At 35.5% G+C, this 24,886-nt stretch overlaps 6 protein-coding genes, 1 long non-coding RNA gene, 1 other non-coding gene and 1 pseudogene across 8 annotated transcripts; 5 read left to right on the forward strand and 4 right to left on the reverse strand.

Annotated features, from left to right (window-relative positions):
* The first annotated feature begins 2,060 nt into the window (after positions 1 to 2,060).
* On the forward strand, positions 2,061 to 3,281 carry LOC130499390 (uncharacterized). Its single transcript, XM_056993375.1, has 3 exons — positions 2,061 to 2,466; positions 2,587 to 2,756; positions 3,021 to 3,281. The coding sequence occupies exons 1-3, from the start codon at positions 2,214 to 2,216 to the stop codon at positions 3,129 to 3,131; spliced, it is 534 nt and encodes a 177-aa protein (XP_056849355.1). The 5' UTR covers positions 2,061 to 2,213; the 3' UTR covers positions 3,132 to 3,281.
* Positions 3,282 to 3,718: 437 nt separating this feature from the next.
* On the reverse strand, positions 3,719 to 5,222 carry LOC108835561 (NADH dehydrogenase [ubiquinone] iron-sulfur protein 4, mitochondrial). Its single transcript, XM_018608795.2, has 5 exons — positions 4,947 to 5,222; positions 4,666 to 4,754; positions 4,417 to 4,546; positions 4,302 to 4,331; positions 3,719 to 3,986 (listed from the first exon to the last, which is right to left on the reverse strand). The coding sequence occupies exons 1-5, from the start codon at positions 5,109 to 5,111 to the stop codon at positions 3,930 to 3,932; spliced, it is 471 nt and encodes a 156-aa protein (XP_018464297.1). The 5' UTR covers positions 5,112 to 5,222; the 3' UTR covers positions 3,719 to 3,929.
* LOC108835559 (telomere repeat-binding factor 2-like) lies at positions 5,167 to 7,014 on the forward strand (annotated as a pseudogene).
* A 2,286-nt stretch (positions 7,015 to 9,300) lies between these two features.
* On the forward strand, positions 9,301 to 11,999 carry LOC108835581 (uncharacterized). Its single transcript, XM_018608814.2, has 9 exons — positions 9,301 to 9,503; positions 9,669 to 9,856; positions 9,949 to 10,224; positions 10,304 to 10,362; positions 10,479 to 10,515; positions 10,626 to 10,697; positions 10,774 to 10,924; positions 11,006 to 11,182; positions 11,424 to 11,999. Exons 1-9 carry the CDS (start codon positions 9,318 to 9,320, stop codon positions 11,805 to 11,807), a joined length of 1,530 nt encoding a protein of 509 aa, XP_018464316.1. The 5' UTR covers positions 9,301 to 9,317; the 3' UTR covers positions 11,808 to 11,999.
* A 595-nt stretch (positions 12,000 to 12,594) lies between these two features.
* Positions 12,595 to 13,503, forward strand: LOC108835582 (protein DESIGUAL 4). Its single transcript, XM_018608816.2, has 3 exons — positions 12,595 to 12,799; positions 12,874 to 13,082; positions 13,311 to 13,503. Exons 1-3 carry the CDS (start codon positions 12,674 to 12,676, stop codon positions 13,501 to 13,503), a joined length of 528 nt encoding a protein of 175 aa, XP_018464318.1. The 5' UTR covers positions 12,595 to 12,673.
* A 735-nt stretch (positions 13,504 to 14,238) lies between these two features.
* On the reverse strand, positions 14,239 to 14,764 carry LOC108825978 (uncharacterized). Its single transcript, XR_008938911.1, has 2 exons — positions 14,468 to 14,764; positions 14,239 to 14,361 (listed from the first exon to the last, which is right to left on the reverse strand). It is a non-coding gene; the product is annotated as an uncharacterized LOC108825978 (long non-coding RNA).
* Positions 14,765 to 15,302: 538 nt separating this feature from the next.
* Positions 15,303 to 17,232, reverse strand: LOC108823739 (mitochondrial outer membrane protein porin 2). The gene is made up of 6 exons (XM_018597015.2): positions 17,071 to 17,232; positions 16,827 to 16,894; positions 16,341 to 16,451; positions 16,190 to 16,276; positions 15,892 to 16,100; positions 15,303 to 15,811 (listed from the first exon to the last, which is right to left on the reverse strand). The coding sequence occupies exons 1-6, from the start codon at positions 17,117 to 17,119 to the stop codon at positions 15,505 to 15,507; spliced, it is 831 nt and encodes a 276-aa protein (XP_018452517.1). The 5' UTR covers positions 17,120 to 17,232; the 3' UTR covers positions 15,303 to 15,504.
* Positions 17,233 to 19,296: 2,064 nt separating this feature from the next.
* On the reverse strand, positions 19,297 to 19,368 carry TRNAM-CAU (transfer RNA methionine (anticodon CAU)). The gene has a single exon. It is a non-coding gene; the product is annotated as a tRNA-Met (tRNA).
* Positions 19,369 to 20,651: 1,283 nt separating this feature from the next.
* Positions 20,652 to 21,997, forward strand: LOC108825852 (zinc finger protein AZF1-like). Its single transcript, XM_018599207.2, has one exon. It carries the CDS (start codon positions 20,946 to 20,948, stop codon positions 21,654 to 21,656), a length of 711 nt encoding a protein of 236 aa, XP_018454709.1. The 5' UTR covers positions 20,652 to 20,945; the 3' UTR covers positions 21,657 to 21,997.
* Positions 21,998 to 24,886: the final 2,889 nt, after the last annotated feature.

The following is a 24,886-nucleotide window of genomic DNA, read 5'->3' on the forward strand; positions in this document are numbered from 1 at the left end:
TCTTGATTTCAGTTTAATTTCCATAGATAACACAGATAAAACAAAAGCACAACTATATAAGCAACGAAAGATTCCAATGCTGTTGATGTTTTCTTTCTTTAAATAAGTTTTCCACTCAAACTAATAAACTTAAAAGGACCAGCAAGAGTTTTCATTTGATTTGACGTGTTTGCAATAAAGACTAATCCATGTGAATTTGAGATTGATTGTGATATGTTTTGACGTGTTTGCAATAAAGACTAATCCATGTGAAGTTAAGATTGATTGTGATATTACGCATGATTAATAACCATAAGCACAGGCTGTGTAGGGTTATTCTAAATACTTTTGGATGAATATAGCACATAGTATAACAACATCCGGCATTTGTTTCATTTTAAATAATGTTTTCTTAATGTGTATAATTTGAAATATATATTAGACAATGGGTCCCGGATCAGCCCAGAACACAAAAAACGCTCATACAATATAAATGAGAGAAATGGGCTTGGTTCAGAGTCCATGAGTGCATTGTGAACAGCCCATATGTGTATTTAGATGATTGGGCCGTGACAAACTGGATTATCAACTCAGAGAGAGAGTTAAATTACAGTTTTCTAGGTCTAGGGATTATGATGCTATGGGTGCGAAGACTAAGTTTGTGCAGTGCCCTGATGGTGAGTTGCAGAAGAGGAAAGAGGTTGTGCATTATGTGACTCTTCACGAGATTGATGCTATCAACTGCAGGTACAGGAACATCGTGTATAGAGAAGAACATTGTGTAGATGTTACTTCCTTGCTTTACACGTTTTGTTTAGTTAATAAACCTAAAATAAAGTGTAATCCTTTATGCCATTTCCTTAGCTGAACGTATACTCAGGACAATCTCTATAGCTGTTGGAAACAAGATTAAGATTACTTTCTTCTTTGTTGGTGAACAAGACACAAACGTTCATTATTCAGTTAATGATATTTACAATTTAGGAAAAAAAAAGATTAATGTAATTTATATTGTTGACAAAAAAAATGTAATTTGTATTTAATTTGAACTTAATATAATTACAAAATACTTTGATCTTGTATCTATTGGTTAAATATAATATTTAATAAGAATATAAATGCATTTCGATAAAAAATTTAATATGCGAAAAATATTAAAATGACATTTTTGATATATAAAATAATACATCTGCGAAACAGAATGACTGAGAAACAGCTCGTAGTCTTTACCAAAGAAAAAAAACGGAACGAATCTATCAAAAAACATAGAGAGTCCATTGAGGAGTTGGCAGGCTTTTTAGCTATGGATGCATCGTTTCTTAATCCGACGCTCTATAACGAAACCTATGTGAATCCAACGGTCAAAAAACTATATGATTTGACTCATCATGAATACCACTGTCACACTGTCTCACCTTAACTCCAAATCAACACGCTTCCTTTGTAGAACTGGAACAGCATTTACTATATCTAGATTTGCAATATTCAGTATTACCTGGGGATTAGTGAAAGTACTTTAAGTAACGTAAAGAGCCTATATCATCTCATAGATATATAGACATACCATCAATGTTGTTGACTGTATTTTAACAAGTAAAAATAGCATTACCGTTAAAAATTAACAGTCAAAATATTAGTGAAAGTAACACGATTAATTAGTTACCATCTTCTTACCATTTAGTTTGATTGTTACACATGAATATTCAATAAATATTTCTGATTAATTATCAAATCACAAAACTAATTCTAGAATATCATTTGCAAAAAGCTAAAAAACATGGTTCGTTATTAAATTTACAAATAACTTTAGTTTTAAACTGCATACCATAATGTCATAAACTCTGGTCAACTTAATAATTCAAGAAAATTAACCAATCAAATCACTCGTTACGATTTGCAAGATCCTTAATAACATTTATTAATCCCCCATACAGAAATAAGTTAATCTGTCAGTATCATTAGAATTGAAGATATAATAAATATTTCTACCATCCTCCAACCTCTTTATTTATTAAATCTCTTTGCTTAACACTTCGTCGACATCTTTAATTTACAAATAATCTCTGTTCTCTTTTATATTCTTCCTCTTTGTCAAGCCTGACAATTCCAAAAGGACAAGAATTCTGACGTCACTATTTATTAAAACACAACACAACCCTTTTTGTCTCTTCTTTATATACTTCATTTTTTCAGACAAGAACACAACAAAAGAAATAACGTAAAAACATCAAGAAATGGGGAATTGTCAAGCGGCGGAGGCAGCGACGGTTTTGATCCATCACCCGGCGGAGAACAAGGTGGAGAGGATTTACTGGTCGGTGAAAGCAAGCGACGTCATGAGATCCAATCCCGGTCATTACGTTGCAGTGGTGGTGACGTCACCGACGTTAAAGAACGAGAAAGGATCGCCGTTGAAGCAGCTCAAGCTCCTACGTCCTGATGACACTTTACTCATCGGGCATGTTTACCGTCTCGTCAGCTTCGAAGGTACGCATACATTTGATCTCTCTTTTTTTTTTTTTGTAAACTTGATCCTCTTTTTGTCCTCGTGTTTAATAATATACTTAAAATCTTTTATTAAAAGTGTTCATGAATATATATATGCAGAGGTATTGAACGAGTTTGCGACGAAGAAATGTGTGAAGCTTGGGAAGCTATTGAAAGAAGGAGGAGGGTTTGAGTTGAAGAACAAGAAGAAACATAGAAAGAAGACGGATCAGGAAAAGGGTCGGGTCAACCCGAATTCGGATCCGGATCCAAAAGAAGACGGGTCTAATGTAAGTCACATGTCCATGCTCTTCCTTGATCATTATATTTTTTAATGAATGGTTCAGTAGTTGTAAAATTATCATAAGGTCATGTAGAATATTTGAAATAATGTATGTTGTAGTTAGGCTCATGCAATATTTTGTGTAAGACTTTTACGGACCACATGACCATATGCAAATGCACATCTTTCACATGCCTAGTTTTAGTCTAAGACATGCTAAACTATTTATGTCCCTACGGATGCTTGAATTAACTCGACCGGTTATTATTAGGTCGCCGGAGAAGACGGTGGAGAAGGGTTAACGAGGCGGAGTCAGGGGAGCAGAAGAGGTGGTGGGTGGAGGCCAGCTTTACATAGCATTCCGGAGTTTGTATCCTCATGAGAGAACTCTATGAAAGCATAGATATTTTTAAAAGCACTATCCGACAACATTGAAAAGTTATTATGTAAAGCGATGTTGTTATTATCATAGATGCTTTTATTGAAGATCCAGTCTCAATAAATATTTACAACAAACATTTAACGTTTTAAATATTTGAGATTCTTAAGCCTAAGTATTCTCGAACACGAGATTTATCATTTGCTTAATGTCAAAAAAGTTTTCGATACATGCAATGATATGGTGTTAGGCGTAAACCACCGCTCAACTAACCAAACGGTAATTATTGAATGGTTAAGCCACACAAAATGTTCGATATCTCAATTGTAAAAGGTTGTTAGCTTAAAAAAATGTTTGGCATCTCATTTGGTCGGCCTCTTTCGTCAATCATAAGCTATATATGAGGTCAATAAGCCAATGGTTCAGTTAACAAGACGTAACGTAATTAACGGCGCAATCATTTTCAGCTTCATTATACATAGACCATAGGGTATCTTATGGATTATTGACTGTCTCGAGCATTGACCATCTGTCTTTTAATTTGATGACATCAAACAATTAAGAAGTAGACCGGTAAATGATCAGAAAGCTTTGACGAAACCTCATAAGAGTGTTTATCATTACCATCATATCATATTATTGTTAAAATAAGGAAACAGACAAAAATAAAATCCAAACATGTATAATACATAGTTCAGAGAACAAGCTCAGAGATGCTAAAACAAGAAAGAAACCATGAGAGGTTTCTTTTTATTTATCAGATGAAGTTTCTCCTTTTTTTTCTCGAGAAATGGAAGAAGATCAGTTATCTAGTTGAGGTTTGCCTTTCCACTTGAAGTTGTCCGAGTAAGACTTAGGCTGCAGTTATAGTAGAAGAACCATCATAAGGTTATAGGTGAAAACTTCAAACTGAAGAATGAAACAGAGAGAGAAAACGACATGCCCCATCATATTACACATTCACGTGATGAGTAGTATAAAGACAGTGAACAAGAGTTAACGTTCAAGTAGACCGTTAATAGAACTAATCCTAAACTAGAGTCCAGTCTTTAAACATTAAATAGTTACTATTAATTGAGAGCAGACACATTAGGGGGGGGGGGGGGGGGGATAAGGACTCCAGCTTCGGCTAAAACAGGTGGGCGTTCTCAGCTAAAGGAATAGACAACTAACCTTCAATAAGGGCGTTTTGGGCTTCTTGACCTGCCATGAGTGGAATAGGAACATAAAAAAAGTGAATTATAGTGTATAGGTTATAACAAAGAAGAAAACAAGGGAGGCGTAATACCACATAATCCCAGCCGTGACGCTGAGCAAAGGACTTGGCAGCAAGCTCAGAATCAAAAGAAAGAGCAGAGTCGCCTACATTGGCATAAGGGTCACCTGTAGAAGTCCATCCCATCAACGGGTTCTCCCACCTATCATAAGACAACGAAGAGGACATAACATTAACAAGTGTATATGTAGGCAAATCCACAAACTAATCTTTTACAAAACAAACAAAAGAAATGAAATGAAATGAAAGTTTGAGGGATACTTTAAGGTGGAGACGAAGTTAATCTTCCATTTGCCAAGTTTGCCAGATCCTTGCTGTGTAGCACTTCTAGCTGGTGAATATATTATCACCTGCAAAAACATCTCAGACAATTAACATCAACCTACTAAAAATTAATTAATTCTTAGGACAAAAGACTGAATCTCGATTTCTCAGACAAAGACTGAATCTTCCAACATGATCTCAATCCGTAGGTAAACCCTAATTCATCGATTACAAAAACCTCATAACAATAGAATAATGCTTTTTAGCATTTTTTTTACCTTGCGAGAGAGATGCTCCTCAGGGATTCCGGAGACCTTGCCGATCTCCCCACGCTTGTAATCCCCCGTCTCTACCACCGCGTCTGTTGAGAATGGCCGAGCGACGCGCCGTAGCGTCGCCGCGATACGGCTGGTTCCTTGATGAGTAGCAGCACGAAGCGCCATCCTGAGGAATCTCGAAACTTCAATTTCAATTTTCAGTTAGAAGATTTTATGAAAAATGGTGAAAGGGAAATGGGAAAAGTTAACTAAAAATAAAATAAAATCAGGGAAACTTTCAATTCAGACATCAAACTATTTAATATTTATCCTATTAGTCTTAGTATTATATTATATAAAAACTCTCTAATATTCCCAGTTTTATTATTTTTTATTATATCTGAACTAACCCCAACCCAAATATTAAAGGCAACAAAAACCATTATAAAAACATGGGTATGAATAATGAATTTTGGTTTATACTCTTACTAGTCAGTACTCACACACACTTATTGACCAGTGGTACAATTATCTTGATCTTATTAAGTGTGACCGCGTTATGGGGTGTAAAGGAAGAAGGCTAAACTTGCACTTAAAAGGGCACTGCCACCTCCTAAACATGATCATGATGGTAACAACAACAACACTAGAGCTCTTACCATTGTCCCTTTGGCCAATGAAGAAGAACGGACAAATCCAACATCGCCACGAACTCATGCTTCAAAGAAATCAATTACAAGGTACAAGGTTCATGCTAACTCCTCCTGATTCATGAAGATTTTTTTTTTTTTTTTGTTCTAATTTGATTAAATTATAACATCTTGAGGAGCTAATTTGCTTCTTCTTGTAGTTTGGACAAGATCATCTTGGAGGCTATTACCAACTTGAAGAAACCACGCGGTTCTGACAGAACATCCATGTTTATGGTATATAGAGGTAATAACTCTATTAACTTTGGGATTCTATGTTTCTTCTGGGGTTTTTATAGCTGTAAATAAATTTAACAGGACAACTTCAAGACTCCACCGAATATGAAAAGACATGTGGCTGTAAGACTAAAGCATCTATCATCTAGAGGACCATTACCCAAGGTAAACAAACACAAACAGCTTTTGATTCAAGATTCATCAACACAAAACACTTACTCCTTCACTTTCAGATAAAGCACAAGTACAGGTTTTCTACTAACTCAGCAGCAACACCTCAACTCTGTTTAGAAGGAAACAACAAAAATGGCTTACCAAAACCCAAGGAGAACGAACGGCGCCAACAAGTCCAGAGCAGACGGAGAGTTATACATGATAAAAAGGCATGACAGCACAAGAAGCTGCAGAAACCGCTGCAAGAGCAGTTGCAGAGGCAAAGTTTGCAATCACATAGGCTGAAGAAGCAGCAAAAGAGGCGGATAGAGCAGAAGCCGAAGCTGAAGCTGAAGCTGCTCAGATATATGCAAAGTCAGCCATGAAAGCTCTGAATTTCAGGATCAGTAGTAATCAATCATACTTGGTAAAACACAAGGAAGCCATTATGGGGAAAATTCTATAACAGAGAGATAGATAGCAAGCAAGCCCTTATATACGATTAAAATCCAAAAAGCAAGCAAACATCATATAGGGAGAAGTGACTGACTCACCGTAGGAATCATGTCTTCACTGTATAGAGCATACGACAAACTACTAAACAATTAAATTGTACATCTATCAACAAACATTTTATTACATTTTGCTATCTCTTTTCACTCTGTTTCAAACAGTAGTACATCATCGTAGCCAAACTACAACAAAAATACAAAGGATTGGTTTTTAGTTTACACACATATTCACTTTGCGTGGCGGTAACAATCAATCAATCAACCAACCAACCGTAAAGACCAAATCCAACTTACAAAAATTCCTTGCTATTATTAGCGTTGTTGCTAACCTTGTTCTCTTGTAAAATTGAGAAGAGAGGTGTCGACAGCATCTTCTTTAAAAACCCATATCCAGATAAGCCTTCAAACGTCAAAGTTCTCCATAATACAACTGTCACTGATTTCTAACTGGACCAACAAGCAAACACCAAAAAAGAAAACAAGAAACACACAAACAAACAAACAAACAAACAAGCAAAAGATTTGAAAAAGAAACCGTGAAAATACGAATGGGGGAAACTCTTAATTGCCGAACTGATTTTGAGTGACTAAATGATCATTATTATAAGTATAAAGGCAAGTGATCGCTAACAGACAAATAAATATGACTGGACACGCGTTCTATTTGCTTACACATTATGAATTTAGTGTCTATCAATCCAGTAAATATAGAATTTACGAACTGATTTTGAGTGACTAAATGATCATAAGTGTAATAAAGGCAAATGAAACTAGTGATCACTGACGGACAAATTGACTGAAGCGACATTCTATTTGTTTACACATTATGAATTTTAGTGTCTATCAAATTCAGTAATATAGCATTTCCCCCCAAAAAAGCTTTTGACAATTTTTTTTATAAAAAAAAAAGAACAGAGAGAGAAGTCGATTATAACTAGCGGATTGATTATTTATGAGTGGACTAAGTAATCATAAGTGTAAAAAGGCAAATGAAACGGTACGATCTCTAACTAACCGGACGCCCGTTCTACTTGTTTTCACATCATGAGTTTACAAAGTGTCTTATAATCCAATCCGGTAACATAGAATCTTCTCCTCTCTCCTTTTAAAAAAGCTTTTGAAAATAAAAACAAAAACATTTTAAGAAAGAACAGAGAAAGAAAGACTTACGACCGATGGATTGGAGCTTCGTCGGCGTCGTTGTACATGATATAGCTCCCGATTACTAACATGATCTTGTTTTCTATCGGGTTGTAATTAGGATATGAGCAATTGGGAAGGAAAGAGACTGATTTTCTTGATGGAGACATCTGATGTTGTGAATTTGTCTCGAAGCGAGCTTTTAAAGTAGAAATGTTACAACGTCTACTTCCCGAAAACCAAAAAAGAAACGGCTACATCCAAATAAAAACAAAACAAAAAGAAATATAAAAGAACTTAAGAAGGAAACTTTCAGACGTGCACACGCTTGTGTGTCCGAGAGTCAACTTTGATCCCATCTTCTTACTGGTTGAAATTGGCGGCGGGGATTTGGAGTAGTTAGTGGGATTGGAAGCTGCACGCCTGCACGTATACGCTCCGTTTCAGCTAGTAAGGGCATCTGCATTGAAGAATATTGAAAGGGGATAAAATAAGTGAATTTGTTGAACCTGTGCCGTGAGAAGCTCTTCCCACTGAACCGATCCATGACTGTTCTGCGGGCCCCACGACCCGTGGTGGCCCGCGATTAGTTTGATTCTTATTTTTTTTTTTTTTTTTTTAGAAAAGAAAGTCACACAGAATAAAAAAATAATAAAAAAATACCTTATGAACCCCATATGGGGGGTTCACTAATGTAGATGGCCTAATATAGATGGGTTTTGTTATGTGGGTTTTCAAGCCCAATAATAATGGGTTATACAAGAAGAATATACAACTCACGTCTAGAGGCCAGGTTCCATTCTAGTTGTATTTTTTTCAATTTTGTTTACAAATGATTAAAATAGGTTTAGCCTACAAAAATGACTTTAAAAACGATTTTTATAGAAAAATTAGTTTAAGCAGTCTAAAATAATTTAGACGATTATCTAATCAATTGTCATATAAAACACTAATCACTTCCTAGCAGTTTTTTTTAACTATTTAAACCACAAGTAAACTAATATAAATAGTCAGAAAATTTCCCAGATTCGAAGTGTATTGTGGTGAGAGAACTGTTTCAACGTGGTTCATCATCCACTGAAACAAATGTCATGCCAAGAGTTGGTAGAGGTCTACAAACACATGACAACACCAGTGTCATATATTCTTAGATTCTCCAAGATTTTTGTAGTACAAGTATTATGTGAGCGAGAGTACAATACAAAAACATCTTTTTATTTGAGAAGTATGTCGAATCTTGTAATACACATTTGGTCCAAGCTCATACACATCAGGTCGCCAATCAGGAGTTTGGTTTTATATATAAATTACCTATATTTTTTTGGTAACAATAACTTATTACCTATATATACTTTAGTATCAGGTATAGGCATAGCGTATAGTTTTGATCTTTTACCTTTTTAGAAAGAAAAAAAAAGAATGAGTCAAATAAAAAGCCCACAGAAAACGCCCCCAGATACGTTACTCTATAATCACTCTCCTTTCTTCAATTTAACAAAAAGAAAAAAAAAACTTTTAAGAACAATCTAGCCACAAGCTATCCTTACCTTACTAAGTAAGCCAAAACACACGAACAAGAAAGACATAATAACGATAATAATAACAGTTTTTGGAATAAATAAGTATAAGTAACATGATTTTCTTTCATCAACTTTTCCACCATGACAAAACCAAGAAACATCGGAGTTCTGTCTCAACTCCTTTTAATGGCCGTGATCTCTCCCATTTTAGCGGCTTCAAGTTTTCCGTACGGCGGAGATCATGAGAGGTTTAAAAGACGTGATCCTCTTAACAGCTTTACGTATTACGACGGAAGTTTCAACGTTAGAGACAAACATTACTGGGCAGTGAGTCATTCTTCTATCTCATTTTATGACTAACATCTAAGTTAATAAGAAGATTAATATGTTAGTTTTTTTTTTTGGTGTGGGTTGTAAATATGGTATATGTAATATTTGTTGTAATATCATAATCAACCAATATTAACAAAATGTTAATATAATTTATATCAGGCTACGGCATTTACCGGAATACACGGTTATGCCGTCGCCGGAGTGTTACTTATTGCCGGCGTATGTTTCGGAATTTACCTAGCTTTCTCTGACAAAAGAAGTCGCGTTTCTTCCACGCGATGCCCATATCTGGACCGTTACTATCTTCCTCTCTTCTTACTTCTCCTCCTCTTCATGTTTCTCTCCATGTAAGCTTTTGTGCACATGCATGTTTAATTTAGTTTACGTTGGATCTGCCTTAGTTTACAATATTAATAATAAATGTAAAAAATGGGAATAGGGCAGCGTCAGGGATAGTTATAGCAGCGAACCAGAGCTCGAGGAACAGAACAGAGGAGATGAAAGAGACCATAGACAAAGCAGGAGAAGATGTTGATATAAACATACGTACAGTGATAACATCGCTAACGAGGATACAGTACTTGTTGCGTCCGTACGATCAGAAAACGACTCAGCTTCTTAATGTCACTAGCCATCGACTTAGAAAAGGATCTCTGCTTATTCAAAGCTTTGTTCACACTAACGGTCCCACCATTGATCTCGCCATCAACATCTCGTAACATATATAGCTTCTTCTCTGTTTTTGTTTTTGTGGTCTCATCTGTTTCTGATTATTCTGCTCTTTTGTTTTTCAGGTATGTAACTCATCTTATGATTGCATCAACTAACTTGTTCGTTCTGCTTCTGGCCTTTGGTAAGATCATTTAACATTCACTAAAAGTATGACAACTTTTTTTTCGAAGTTATGACAGCTTGATCTCCTTTTATGGGCCAAATTATGGTTTCGATGGACTTTTTTTTGTATCTCAGGCCCTATCTTGCTTCATTGGCACCCTGGATTCATCATGTAAGCAATCAAGATCGATTAAACATTTTTCTTCTTAAGTTTTGTAAAGATTTATTATTTATGCATGTTTCCCTTTCTTTCTTTCTTTCTTTCTTGTTGTTTCTAAAAAGGGTCATATTCTTGTGTTGGATCTTAACCACTCTTTCTTGGGTTCTAACTGGCTTTGATTTCTTCCTTCACACGTAAGTTAATCAAACCCTAAAATAAGAACGCCAATTTGTTCTTGACACTTACTCCTCTATACACCCTCAAACGCAGCTTCGCAGAAGACCTTTGTTCAGCTTTCAGTGGCTTTGTACAAAATCCACAAAAGAATACGTTGTCAAGTCTTTCCCCTTGTATGGATCCTCTTCACTCTGATAGAACTCTAATAGAAGTCAGCTCAATGATCCGTAACTTCATCACCGAGGTAAAAAATAAATCGATCAAAGTTTGTAAGATATAAAATCCTCTACTTTTTTTTATTTTGTATTTGTCTTTTTTCTTTCAGTTAAACTCGAAAGTATCAGATTCAATGCGGTCTTATGCGTTGACTGGTCGGAGTAACACTGCATCGTTGGTGCCGAAATCTGGACTGGTATGTGATCCGTTTGCTGGACAACAGATTAACAGCTACACACCACAAAGCTGCTCCAATGGCGCCATTCCAATCGGCGAGTTCCCAAATGTAAGTCATTTAAATCCATTTATTTAGGAATATCCAATAAAGATCGATAGATACCATTTTAGCTAGATCGAATCGGATTCTAATACCATATTAAGCTAGATAAATTTGTAAAATGTAAAACTAATAGGTGATAAATTAATAGGTCATTCCAACTTTCGATGTGAGACTTTCTTAGTATAAACTAAGGTTTGGTTAGATTTATATTCGTAAAGACATATAGACCTTCCTTTTGTGTTCTTAGGTTCTTTCAAGATTCACATGCCACGACAAAGTTCCACCGGAAACCTGCAGAATTACCGGGAAATTCATTCCGGAAGCAGCTTACCTAAGAGTCTATGCTTACAGCAACTCAGCTCAAGGCATGCTGGACATATTGCCTTCTCTTCAAAACCTAACACAGTGTCTTTACGTGAAAGACACGTTATCGAGCATCCTATCTAACCAGTGTAAACCCTTTAGGGCTTCGATGTATCGGCTTTGGGCATCTATGCTTGCTCTCTCTCTTTTCATGAAGGTTACGGTGCTGCTCTTCCTCGCTAAAGCTTTCCAAGAGAAAGGGAAGAGTTTTGCTAGGTTTACGATTTATCCAACATCTTCTGGAGAAATGCGACAAGTGAATTTATAGTGGTGAGTCTGGTGACTCGTGAGCTGAGTGTGTACATGCACTGATTTTGTTTTGTATTTACTTTTTTTTTGTGAAAAAATCAGTGAAACAGAATATTTTAAGAATTGTAAGTATGATATTAATTATATCAAGCATTTGTATGTAATAAGTGTGACAAGTATTTGTCATACGTTTTATAAAACCAAGTTTTAATAACGCATGAGAAGAAAGGTGGAGAACGAGTGGCACTAATTTATTAATTAGATAGACAAGGTCAATTGCATCTACCTAATTGATTACGTGATTCTTATTTGGTCACATTCCAAAGGTTAAGGCATGTTACAATAGATTCTTATTTGGTCACATTCTTTAAAAGTAGAAGTGTTAGATTTGAATTCTTAAATAACTATAAAGAGAAGATTTAATAATCGATTCTTGTTCATGGTCTAAAGAAATTATAAATTTTGGCTCAAAGCTGATTGAATTCCAAAACAAAAAGGAAAAACAAGTGAGAAAAATATTGACTACAATCAGTTACAAAAAAAAAAAAAAAAAAAAAAATATTGACTACAAAAGTTTCTGAATTCTGACCAAAAAGATAATATCATTATTTAATTTGATATTATCTATGAGCACATTCCTTTTTTTTTTTTTGTCAAACAAGCACATTCCTATTTGACTACTAATGTAGATAGGAATGAACAAAGTTACTCACTCAGCTACCTTCCACGTAAGCTAAGATTCAGTCCAGACTCTAGCCTTTATATATCAATCCATTTATTTAGAAGATGTACCGTACTTTCTCCCTTCACACAATACTATCAACTTCAACAATAATCCAATTTTTTCAAAGTGAAGACTGAAGATTAAACTTGAATATAATAAAAATGGTAGACTGGGAAAAAAATGAAATTTGCTTTACTTTTATATTTTTTTTTTGTTTATTTTTGATGGTGGGATTAGATGTCGTCGGTGGTTTCGTGGCAATGGAAGCCGAAGTCGCCCAACAAGAGGTACATACATATATATGTACTTATATGTTAATGATGACGATGATTGTTTCATTTATGTTATGCCCATGATGCAGGTGAAAACGAGGGTGTGGTCACTCGAGTGTAAATCTCCAAGCAAAAAAGCTTTCGTGTTAGGGTTAATAGCATTAGGATGTCTGTTAGCAGCTCATTTCATCGCCGTTATGATAGGATGCTTTATCTCCAAGATCAATGCATATACACTCCCAGGATTCGAACATAAGACCACGATACGCATCCACGTGGCCTGTCTTTCTCTCACTTGGTAACTAAAATAATAATACTCTAAAAGTAAAAATAGATGTCATAATCATCACATTAATTGTTTTAAGATTCAAATTTTGCGAGCATATACAACACATTAACATTTGTTATATATAACACATACAGTATATATATATGTTTTTTACATATACAGAGTATTACTTGAACTTTGGTTATGAAATTGACACATGGTGGTGGTGTTTGTGGATTGGATGATGGTGGAGAACAGGGTCGTAGCAATTGCGGGAGCGGGGATACTTACGATAGGCATATGGAAGAACAGAGAGTCAAGATCAGACTGTGGATTCACAAACAAACATTTTCTGACTTTAGGAGGCAGAGTGTGTTTTCTTCATGCCATTGTCTCTCTCGTTATGTATGTAGCAAATCTCATCTCTAGATTTTCTATAATTATTTGGTAAAAAAAATATTTTATCAAGGATTTGGGTTAAACTGAGTTCGCCCTAATTACCAAACTCTCTCGGACACTATTACCGAGTCGCTGAACTTGATGTTTCAAAATTTTCCAACGTTTCGAAATCGCCCTGTTTTTTACGAGGGAGAGAGAGAGATCAATCATACTAAGAAGCAATTAAACCTGAACCACTTAAGCCAGTAATCCAGATGGCACACAACCCTTTTGCTTTATCAGTTCTTGTCTGTCGCTTTCAGTGATGGGACGACAAGCATGCCAGACGACGTTCTTCTGCGTTTCGTTGGTATGCTGCGTTTCATCTAGTTAATTATAAGGTAATCTAATATTAGATGCATTTAGTGATATACTGTATGTTCGTCGATGCTAAGACATTTGTAACGTTCTGAGATTAAGTCAAACCAAATAACAACAGAAGAAAGAGACATATTTGAACTTTATGATAATTACCTGCATAATCAGAGGACCGTGATGAACTCACTTATCTGTCGCCATGACCGGACGGATGAAGCTTAGTCTTCGTTGACTTCGCCCGCAAAACTTCAAACATCTACTACGGACGTTCTCCCAGATCCGGGAATCATGCAACTTTATATTTTGCCGCTCCCATGACCGGAGCGTTTCGGACGCTCCGAACGACGGCGAAACATAGCACCTTCCCACACACCTCGTCACCGCCGCAATATCCATATCTCAAAAATGACTAAAGCAAACACTCTCAAGAAGCAAACAGACCCGTCTTGTGTTCTATGCAACTCTAGTGCTGAAAGCAGGAATCATCTCTTCTTTGACTGCTCCTTTGCTTGGCATCTGTGGGAAGCTTGCTCTTTGCGCTGCGGTTTCATCCCTGAAAGATCGTGGGCGAGAGTTATGCCTCTATTGCAATCGTTAGGTCTAAAGTCACCGAAGTCTACACTATTGAGAATCTGTTGGCAAGGATGTATGTATTGGACCTGGACAGAGAGGAATGCAAGGATCCATCGCAACATCTTTCGATCTCCGGATTCAATCTACCGCCTTTTGGATAGACAAATAAGGAACAGAATTCTCTCGCTTCGTGACACTAGCCCCGCGCTCTCCTCTTCACTGATGCAGACTTGGTTCAACTGATAAGTGCTGCGCTCCTCTCTCCTATCGCCTCTGCAGACCTCGTGATCATCGGTCTTTGCTATCACCAACTCTTCGATTCCTCTCTCTTTTGCTTTTCTTATTGGGCTTCTTGGGTTCTTGATGTGTGTTGTTTCATTCTAACTGGGCTAAGGTTGGGCTCTAAACACTAAGGCTTATGCTTGTATCTTTTACATTTCTTCTGCATTTTAATTTGAAAAATAGGTTCAAAAGAAAGTTCGAGATTTCAAATATTTAATTGAACATGCTCAACGGTGACTCTGAAGCATGTTTCTCTCCAGCTTTATAAACTATATAAATCGATGTGTTGTTTTTAGTGGCTCGTGGTCGTGGAAACCATGATGGACGCGAGTGTTAACGACATTGGTGGCTTTGTCAGCTTTATTCAACTAATCCAATATTTAAAGATTGTCCAAATGTGTGTTTGGCGAGTTTATGTTTTATTGGTTAAGGGATAAATATCAATTGATAACAAACAAACGAGTATATTAACGTGTGGATTTATTCGCTGCATTAGATATTTAAATGGATCTTCTGTTTCTATAATGTAAATGCAGACCAGTGGAAGCCAAGAAACAGTAGAAAATCCTTAGCTTGGTTGCATATGTTGAGGATATTGCCTAGTTAAAATTTAATTCCAAATTTGATATGGGAGGATGATGAGATAATGACATCTTTGCTAAAAAAAAATGTACCAAGAATATTGCTTAGTGAAAAAATGTTAAAGAAAAAAAAACATAACCGAAAAAGAATTAACCGTCAATTTTCACTGCGGAACTATTTATTCCAAAATAGTAAAACGAAAACTCTCGGGAGGTCCTCTGCCGTGAGAGAATACGAGAGAAAGGTTTGGGAGACTCGTTCAAGGTTTGAGAACAAGAGAAAGACCAAACCTTGGATGCTTGTCTAAGGCCTTAGTGTCGATCTCACTCGAAACAGTCACTAGTGATTTGGGCACAACCTCGTGCTGAAGCAGAGCACCGAGTTTGCCATTGTTGTTCAGCTTAGCTTTCACTGTAGTCGTACGATCAATCGCATACAGTCCACCAACCGTTATCGTGTTTTCATTGGTTGAGAACTTCCTGTAAACCTCACCAACTGCTGCGCTTCTCTTGGATTCGTCAAGGTGGTGAAGGTAAGATGCTTTGATCGAGTCTCCTTTGTCTCCCCTGTAAGAGAAAAAAAAAATCAGATCAGAACCACACCACCAGATGTAATCAATTTATCTGAGAATAGAGATTCTTCTTACAGTATGATGGAAGCGCATGCATCAGGTTTGGTCACACTGATTCCAGCGTTGTACTTGGTGAAAGTCTTGGAGGAGGTATCGTATCCAGCTTCAGCACCAAATGAGATGACTGGTGTGCCTAGAGTGGCTGTTATGTCGATCAACGGGTTCTGCTTCAAAGCTGCAGCAGCGGTAACTGTTGCGTGGTCGTGGAAGTATTGAACCTCGAGCTGTTAATGGAATTCAAAAAGATGATCAAGTTAAGCTCTCAAAAGCACCGAAAGGCTACAGAAAAGGTTACTAATTTATTTTGTTTAACCTTGCCAGAGCTGTTGTCAGGGACTTTGAAGGAGGCAATGGCTTTGGTGGATGGGAGAATCTCGGTGAATGTGACAGTTGTCAAAATCTGCCAAAAGCAAAAACATTATTAGATGTGAAACACGTGCTAACAGTGTACTGAAAGCACTTACAGTAGAATCAGTGTCGACTTTGACATCGAAGACAGCATTCTTGTACTTGTATTGGGAGGTAACATCAGCAGCATGCACTCCTCCTTTCTTCAGAGCAGTAGACGTAAGTGCCTGAAAACAACAACGAACACAGAGACAAAAGAATATAAAGCTTATCCGTTCATGGAGTTAAGCTGTGCTACATTAGCTTCCAGAAAATCAGAAATGTCACGCAACAAAAAATGCCATTAGCTAATTGGTCACACACAGTTACCAATTACTCTCTCATTAATCCTTAATACAGTTACTAAAGATCTAATCCATAACTAATAAAACTGGTTATAACAACTAGTAGATAAGATCGATCAGAACGGCATCATATGCCTTTCAATGCAGCTAAATGCAAACGACACATATACAATGACACATCACTCGTTGATAATCAATCAATAGATCCAACTGCGCATCAAATCGAGAATCTGAGAATAGTATAGATGCAATACGTACCACGCCGGAAGCACTGTAGGTGGAGATACTGAATTTCTGATCGGTGTTGTAGTCTCTCGTCAACAGATCTAAACACCACGAAGAAGAGGAAACATCAAATCAACAAACGGAATCAGATTAATCAAATTCGAAACACTATCACTCAATGAACAAACAGGTAACAGCATCATATTCGCGCGATTTCGACCGGGAGCAAAACGATGAGACGAGATTTATAGAGGAAGATGCGTTACGATGAGGTTACCTTTGGCTTTCTTGCCGATATCAGCGAATAGACCTGGACCTTTGCTCATGGTTTTTGATCGGAGATGCAGAGAGAGATCGGCGAGGCGAGGCGAGGCGACGATTTGGAGGAGAAGCAAGCGGTTTAGATAAAAAGAGAGAAATACGACTTATTAGGCTTAATAAATAGCGAATATTCTTCACTATAATTAACAGCCTGTGGCTTTCTTTAGTGACAACCCACTCACAACCTTTCACGTGGCAAAGAAAACGCTTTTGTGGTTTTTTTTTTTTTTTTGCCAGCTACCCATCCAACATGACCAAATTATGATCATACGAACATATTCTCCGAAAAATACTTCCGTCTATTAGTGTCTGAATTTTGATTAAAAAATGACCTCTGATTTTTTTGCCTCTTTCGCCGAAGAGTCTGTCCAACCATCTCTACTCCGAAATATATGAATCAGATTCATATCTTCAAAATCTTTAGTTTCTATGTATGATTTAATTACTTGTGTTTTCTATTTTTATGGCACGATTCTTGGGTTCGACACTAGAGGCTAGGGTTGAACGTTCGGATTTTCAATTGGATTTGGTTCAAATTTATTCGGATTTCAGGTTTTCGTGGTTAAAGATTTTAAATTTTTCGTATATTTTAAAATTTTGGTTTGAGTTTGGTTTGGATTTTGCGGATTTGGATAATCCATTAAATTATTTTTAAAATTCTTATATAATTTAAATTTCTTAAAATCTAAAATAATATATAAGATATATATTTGAATGATGTATGCCAGAATATATAAACTTAACATAAAAATTGGTTTGCTTTGAATATTTATATGAAAAATCATTACATATTTTTTTTTTCTGTTTATTGAGTATTGTTTAGATGTTTTGGATATTTACTTTTGACTATGTATATATTTTTAAATAGTTTAGGAAATTTCAAAATATCTTGCATTTTGGATATTTTTTATATTAATCTAAAACTAGTTAACATATTCAAGTATATAAATCTAAATTAAATATACAGATATTCAAAATATTTCGATTTGCATCGGATTCGAATTTAGTTCTTTAAGTATTAAAATTTTGAATTCGTTATTTAGCAAAATTTTGTTTGGATTAGATCGGATCAGATTCAGTTTGGTTCTGATTTGAAATTTTCGCCAAGATTTACTAGGGATGAAAATTCTATTTCCTTTATGTTGTTTTCAACTTTTTGCTACGTTCCGGCCTAGTATTTGTTAGGGCTTTAAGTATGAACGACCTATTTCCACACCATAACTATCATATAGTAACAGATCCACACAAACTTTCACCTTCGTCGTAATTGAACACATTTCAATTATATCAACCTATTTCCCCCGAATTATAACGTTCGAAACTCGTTTCCCCATAGACGAAGATATATGAACTAAAATCAATATAGCACGGTTTACTGTTGGTTAACTAGCCTTTGTTTAAAATGTTAACCAATGGTTAACCGAATTAATACCAAATGACCCGATTAGAACCCTAACAACCCGATTAGAAAGAGTAAACCAGTTTTAGTAAACCAATTAACCCAAAATAAAATCAAAATTCCTAAAGCCCCAATCTCTATATCTCTCTCTTTCGATACAACCGAGCACCATAAAAGTCGAAGATTGAGAAACGTCATCCCTGGTCTGGTGGTTGTAGCCTTCGAAACTGAAGGAAAAATGTGAGTTCAACACTCTTCTTCTTCGTTTATTGTTTCTGGTTCCGATTGCATATATACATTAGCAATCATGTTCATCATCTTATTTTTTCCAGAAATTAAGAATGGAATTGTGGATGAATGTACCTGTTGATTGGAATGATGGAGAAGATTTTAGGGTTCCAGAAAGAAAAAATCGATTTGGAGAAGATTAATAGTGGTCCGGGTCGGGTTTTATTCGCTTTTTAGTTGGATTTTCATCTGGATCGGGTTGTACCAATATCTCAGGTTTTGTATCGGTTAACGCTATAAACCATGAAAACCAAGCTCAATATTCGTTTATGGAGAAACGAGTTTCGAACTTTATAATTTGGGGGAAATAGGTTGATATAGTTGAATTGTGTTCAATTAGGACGATGGTGAAAGTTTGTGTGGATCTGTTACTATATAATAGTTATGGTGTGAAAATAGGTCGTTTACCCTCATAAGTCCACATCAAAGTAACACCTATTAATTTAAGCCCAAGATCACTCAGCCCACTACTATTTTGCATGAAAGCAAAAAAATTATCAGAGCCAGGTTTCGATCCTGGGACCTGTGGGTTATGGGCCCACCACGCTTCCGCTGCGCCACTCTGATTTTGCTTGTTCTTTGTGTACAATGTTTGTTGATTAATCAAAACTGTACTTCCTGTTTTGTCATTATCGATGGGCTTTATTGGTTCATGCAGGTCTTACCAATTGATCACTAACTTAACTTTCTCTTTTTGTAATTATTAGCTATGCGAATATTCATAAGACTGTTTCCATATGCTGTAGTCTAGTAGAAAAATCCCCTAATACTCTAAAACGACAGCTTTTAGATTAGTTGAAGTGGTTTTGGCAGTTGAGTTGACTAAGTAGACAAAGCTCTTATGAGCAACGACGACCCCACTTTATAATGCAACAAGACGAAGACTAAGAGCCATTTACTCCATTTTCTTTTTATAGCGTCAACGAAGCCCAATCGTTGGTGACCACTGCCCTAGTGGACAAGTTTCACAGACAACACACACAGCATAATAAACTAAGTTTTTTAAATCACTTTCAGTTATGCATGAAGCATGATGCACCTCTTGAGAATTCGAGTGTGTAAGTATTCTTTGTTTTAAAATAAAAAGCTATAAGAGAGTTGTAACCAATAGAAGTTTAGGATCGATCAACTAAACGTAGATAGTGTTGACGGTGGTGCAACGAACTGTCGTCGTCGTGTAGTCTGAGCATAAAGTCTCGTACCGGCTTTAAACTATCCAACCGAAAAGTCCCACCATTACTATTACGCCACGTTGGCCTCCAGAAGTATCTCTAGGCTTCTTTAACTAATCAGAGAAAAATACCAGATAAGCAACGGCCTAATGCCACCCACATATCACAAAACGTAAAAAGAGATTATACTCCATCTGGCAAAAGCATCATCTTTTATTTTTTTTTTCTTTAAATATAACTCTGGTATTACAGCACTTCATTTAAAAAAAAACTAGGAATCAGCCAAAAAATCTAAGTTTATAGTCTATTTAGTAAAGATTTCAACAAAATTTTCTTTTATAAATTCGGAGGTTTAAATTTCTTTTTAAAAATCTCTGTCTATATAGTTTTACTCAAAAGTTTTGGAAGTTCATAACAAATGTTTTTACTCAACATGGTCCAAGACTAAGACTGACACTGAAAAAAACTGTCTTCCTAAATTTATTTTTGATTATTTTTACACTATAACGATTTATAGGATCAACGGTCAATGAGTATATGACAACTAGTCTGGTTACTCGAAAGCGTAATATACACATTGCTGAATAGTAATCTTTTTACTACGATTCAACTTAATACTACTATTCTAAGAAACTTCCCAGTAAGTTTGGCGATTTATAACTAGAAAACAATGCATGGACTTGGTATTAATATTCCAAAATTAATGACAATATAAAAATAAAGGAAATTAATGGGTTGAAGAAAGCAAGAGCACCACCACTTGGTCACTCATAGCCCACGTTCCCACTCTCAATCCCCAAATTCTAAAGATTTCTCAACAAAAAATATATATAAATCAAACCAGCTCCGAAAACACACAACAGACACAAACACAAGACGTGCTCTCAATACATCACACACTTCACTCTTTCCTCTTTCTCCTTTAGATACCTCAAGATCACATCTCAGACTTCCAAAACCATTTATATATATATGGCTCTCGAGACTCTCAATTCTCCTACTTCAGCCACCGCCACCGCTCGGCCTTTTCTCCGGTATCGCGAAGAAATGGAGCCGGAGAATCTCGAGCAGTGGGCTAAAAGAAAACGCACCAAACGTCAACGTTTTGATCAGACTCATCACAATCAAGAAACCACTCCTTCCGAAGAAGAGTACCTCGCTCTTTGTCTACTCATGCTGGCTCGTGGCTCCGCCGTACAATCTCCTCTTCCACCGTCCTTGCCGTCATCCGCCCACCGTGGTTACAAGTGTACGGTCTGTGGAAAGTCGTTTTCCTCGTACCAAGCCTTGGGTGGACACAAGACCAGTCACAGGAAACCGGTGAATAACACTGACAACGTTCTTAGTAACCAAGAGCCGTTTAATAATAATACTCACCGAAACAGTAACGGCGGTTCCGTTGTTATTAGTCAGAGCGGGAAGAGTCACACTTGTTCTATATGTTTCAAGTCGTTTTCGTCTGGTCAAGCCTTAGGTGGACACAAAAGGTGTCACTACGACGGTGGTAATAACGGGAACGGTAACGGCAGTAGCAGCAACAGCAGCGTTGAAGTCGTCGGTGGTAGTGACGTAAGCGACGTGGATGATGAAAGATCATCGGAAGAACAAAGCGCTACTATAGGTGGCCACCGTGGATTTGACTTAAATTTACCGGCTGATCAAGTCACGGTGGTGATTACTTAACGTTGACTCGGTTATATTAAAAGTCAACTTCCAAACGAGGAATGGGGAAGGGATAGTGGACGCAAGACCAAGGGCCGTTTCTTTCCCAGTTGCTTCAGCTTGACTTAGTCTGTAATGAGAAATGATTGGAGTGGACTTGCGCAATTGCAGTTGCATTATTATTGTTTTTAAGATATGTTTATTATTTGTTTTTCGATAGAAGAAACAATTGAAATATTTTCTTAAAAAATTAATAGAGAGATGGATGATTGGATCATACACGTTATTTATATAGTGGACTGTTCTGTAATGCTGAAATTTTTATTTATTTATTTTTCTGTAAACTATACTTCATTTGCCTCCGCAAGCAAAGGAGAGCCACTTAAATTCTGTTACTCACAGCTTCAAGTGATCTGTTCATTCACACTAGATCTATACTATTAAAGTAGAATCCCTACTAGGATTCTGCCTTTAAATTTTCAAGTTATTTACGATCTTCTGCCATTGTCATTTTTCCTTTTTTAAATAATTTTTGATTCCATTAACTCAACCAATCAGAAAAAAGAGTTTGTATGTCACTGCTTTTTAAATTAAATCATTAACTCCAAACGACCATAACTTATAGCCTAATCATATTGAACATTTTTTCCTAAATTTACGCATCATTTATTCCCTAAACTTATTTCAACATTAATGTGCATTAAATGTTTTGCAATCAAAAATCTAACTCATATTAATGAAAATATCATTACAAAAATATTCAGTTTACAATTTATTATGAATAACGTGAAGCTTTAACATTATTCATAGTTTTAAGTTATTTTCAAAAATATTTTTTGTTAATTCACCATTTTCAAACTTGTGCAACAATCATTATCTCCTAATTAGTCTCTTACATACTGTTTGTAAATTAAATGATATCTAATAAATATCTAATCAAACTTTTTAATTACAGAATATCTTTAAATATTACATACGAATATCTTTTAGTTGGATTCTTGAGTTTTTAGTTAGTTCATAATCATGTTTTTTTTTAACTCGGGCAGCATTCAAAATCATTTAAAACTCAATCCAAAAATACAAAATAATAAAATATTGTTTCCTAACTTATCTCACTGAATTAGTTTCTCATTAGTATACGATCCACAAAATATGGGAAAAAAATAACAACAACTATTATTTGTTACAAAATATCTATCAAATTAAATGATTACGAATATACTGCATATTTACCTCTAAAAATACTCTTAACCTAAACATGTTTTTTCTTTTGTTATTATAAATAGAGCTTTGCCCAACGCATTCTAGACAAAATGTTCAGTCGATAAAAAAAATTTACCAATGCCTCCTAATAAGAAAATCGCTGCGCTTAAATAAGGATTTGAAACCTTTCGAATCAGATTGGTTGGTTCATGTAAAAGTCATATACATTTGTAAACAACACATTTTGTTGTCAGACGAAACTATAGAAATCATCTTTGCATATGAAAATGTAAGTATTTTCTGTCTACTTATATACTCTTATACGATACGATAATTGAATTATATTTCTTTTGTTCTAACTATTTTAAATTTAGTATATTTAACATATAAATAAATAATAAGATTTATGGCTCATGTAAGAAAACTAATTCGCGCTTTGAAAGCGCGGATCAAAATCTAGTATATACTTAATTAATAATAGTCAATAAATACCTGTCATATTTTTACATTTTAGTATGATTTGCAATGTTATCATGACACGTATTAGGGCATCTCCAACCACACTCCATATTTTACTCCAAAATTAAGAATATAGTTGGAAATAGAGTGGAAAATGGAGTGATGACCAAAAAATAAAAGCATTACTCCATTTATAGAGTAATGCTTTTATTTTTTGGTCATCCCTCCATTTTCCACTCCATTTTCAACTTCATTCTCAATTTTAGAGTAAATTATGGAGTGGGGTTGGAGATACTCTTAGTCTGGGTAAATTAAACTTTCGAACATCTCTGACTTGATCCTGGTTTTATCGAAAATGTAAAATCCTCACTTATTAAATTTGATAGCAATAAGCAAAATTCGATCCGAATAAACAGAAAACATGTTTTATAACACACCAAACAAACACCTAGTTTATTTTGAGTCTTAGTAATGTAATACTATATTTTGATCAGTGATTTCAAAGCACATAATTTGCATGAATTTGTAATTTTTAAATTAAAATCTGGAACATCTTTTACTTGATTCTGGTTTTAACAACCACATTTTCAATATTTTATTTGAATGAAAAAACTAATTTCTATTTTAATAAAAGTATTGAAAACGATTTACAATACATGTTAGTTTCATTTCATATAATGCTGTGATGAATAACCCGTATCTGAACATTAAACCTTTAATATTGTTTAATATATATGGTGTATAACGTTGGTTGTAAGAGATCGTAAAAACTAAAATGGATGGCCGAGCACATAATATTTTTCATTTTCTAAAATAGTTCATCAGTGATAATGATGAATTAAACTGTCGAAGGATTGGTGGCACCACAGAACACTATCAATTTTGTTGTGGGATTCAATAGTCACGTTTTGATTTTGGGATTTATCATTCACATTTTGGTAGTGGAATTGATAAGTGACATATTGGCAAGAAATATTTTAATAAATTGGAACCACGAATAATTCGGGCTGAATCAAATGATATTAAATTCAAATGAGATCATTTAAATTAGTTAGACCATCGAATAGTTAGAAGAATATAGGGTAAGACTAGGGGTGTCAAAATGGGTCAAATGGGTCAACCCAACCCATAACCCAAATGGGTTGACTGTTAAAGGGTCATGGGTCAACCCAATCCATTTATTAAATGGGTTGGATTGACCTATGACCCATTAAATTGAATGGGTCAGATGGATTAATGGTTGACCCATCAACCCAACATTTTTATAATGAATCATTTTTAAGTTAAGACCAATTTGATTGAATTAAAAAAAATATTTTTCTGCTTTTTTGGAAAATTGTGTTTTTCCGCTTTCGAAAGAAAATTACGTTTTTTCGGTTTTGGCGGGAAATTGCGTTTTTCGGTTTTGGCGGGAAATTGTGTTTTCTCGGTTCTGGCGGAAAATTGTTTTTCCCGGTTTTGGCGGGAAATTGTTTTTCCTATTTTGGTGAGAAATTGCGTTTACGGTTTGGGCGGGAAATTGCATTTTTCCGGTTTTGGCGGGAAATTGCGTTTTTCCGGTTTTGACATGAAATTATATTTCTCGTTTT

The sequence above is a fragment of the Raphanus sativus genome, chromosome 9, assembly GCF_000801105.2.
Source record: "Raphanus sativus cultivar WK10039 chromosome 9, ASM80110v3, whole genome shotgun sequence".
In the NCBI taxonomy this organism is placed as follows: Eukaryota; Viridiplantae; Streptophyta; class Magnoliopsida; order Brassicales; family Brassicaceae; genus Raphanus; species Raphanus sativus.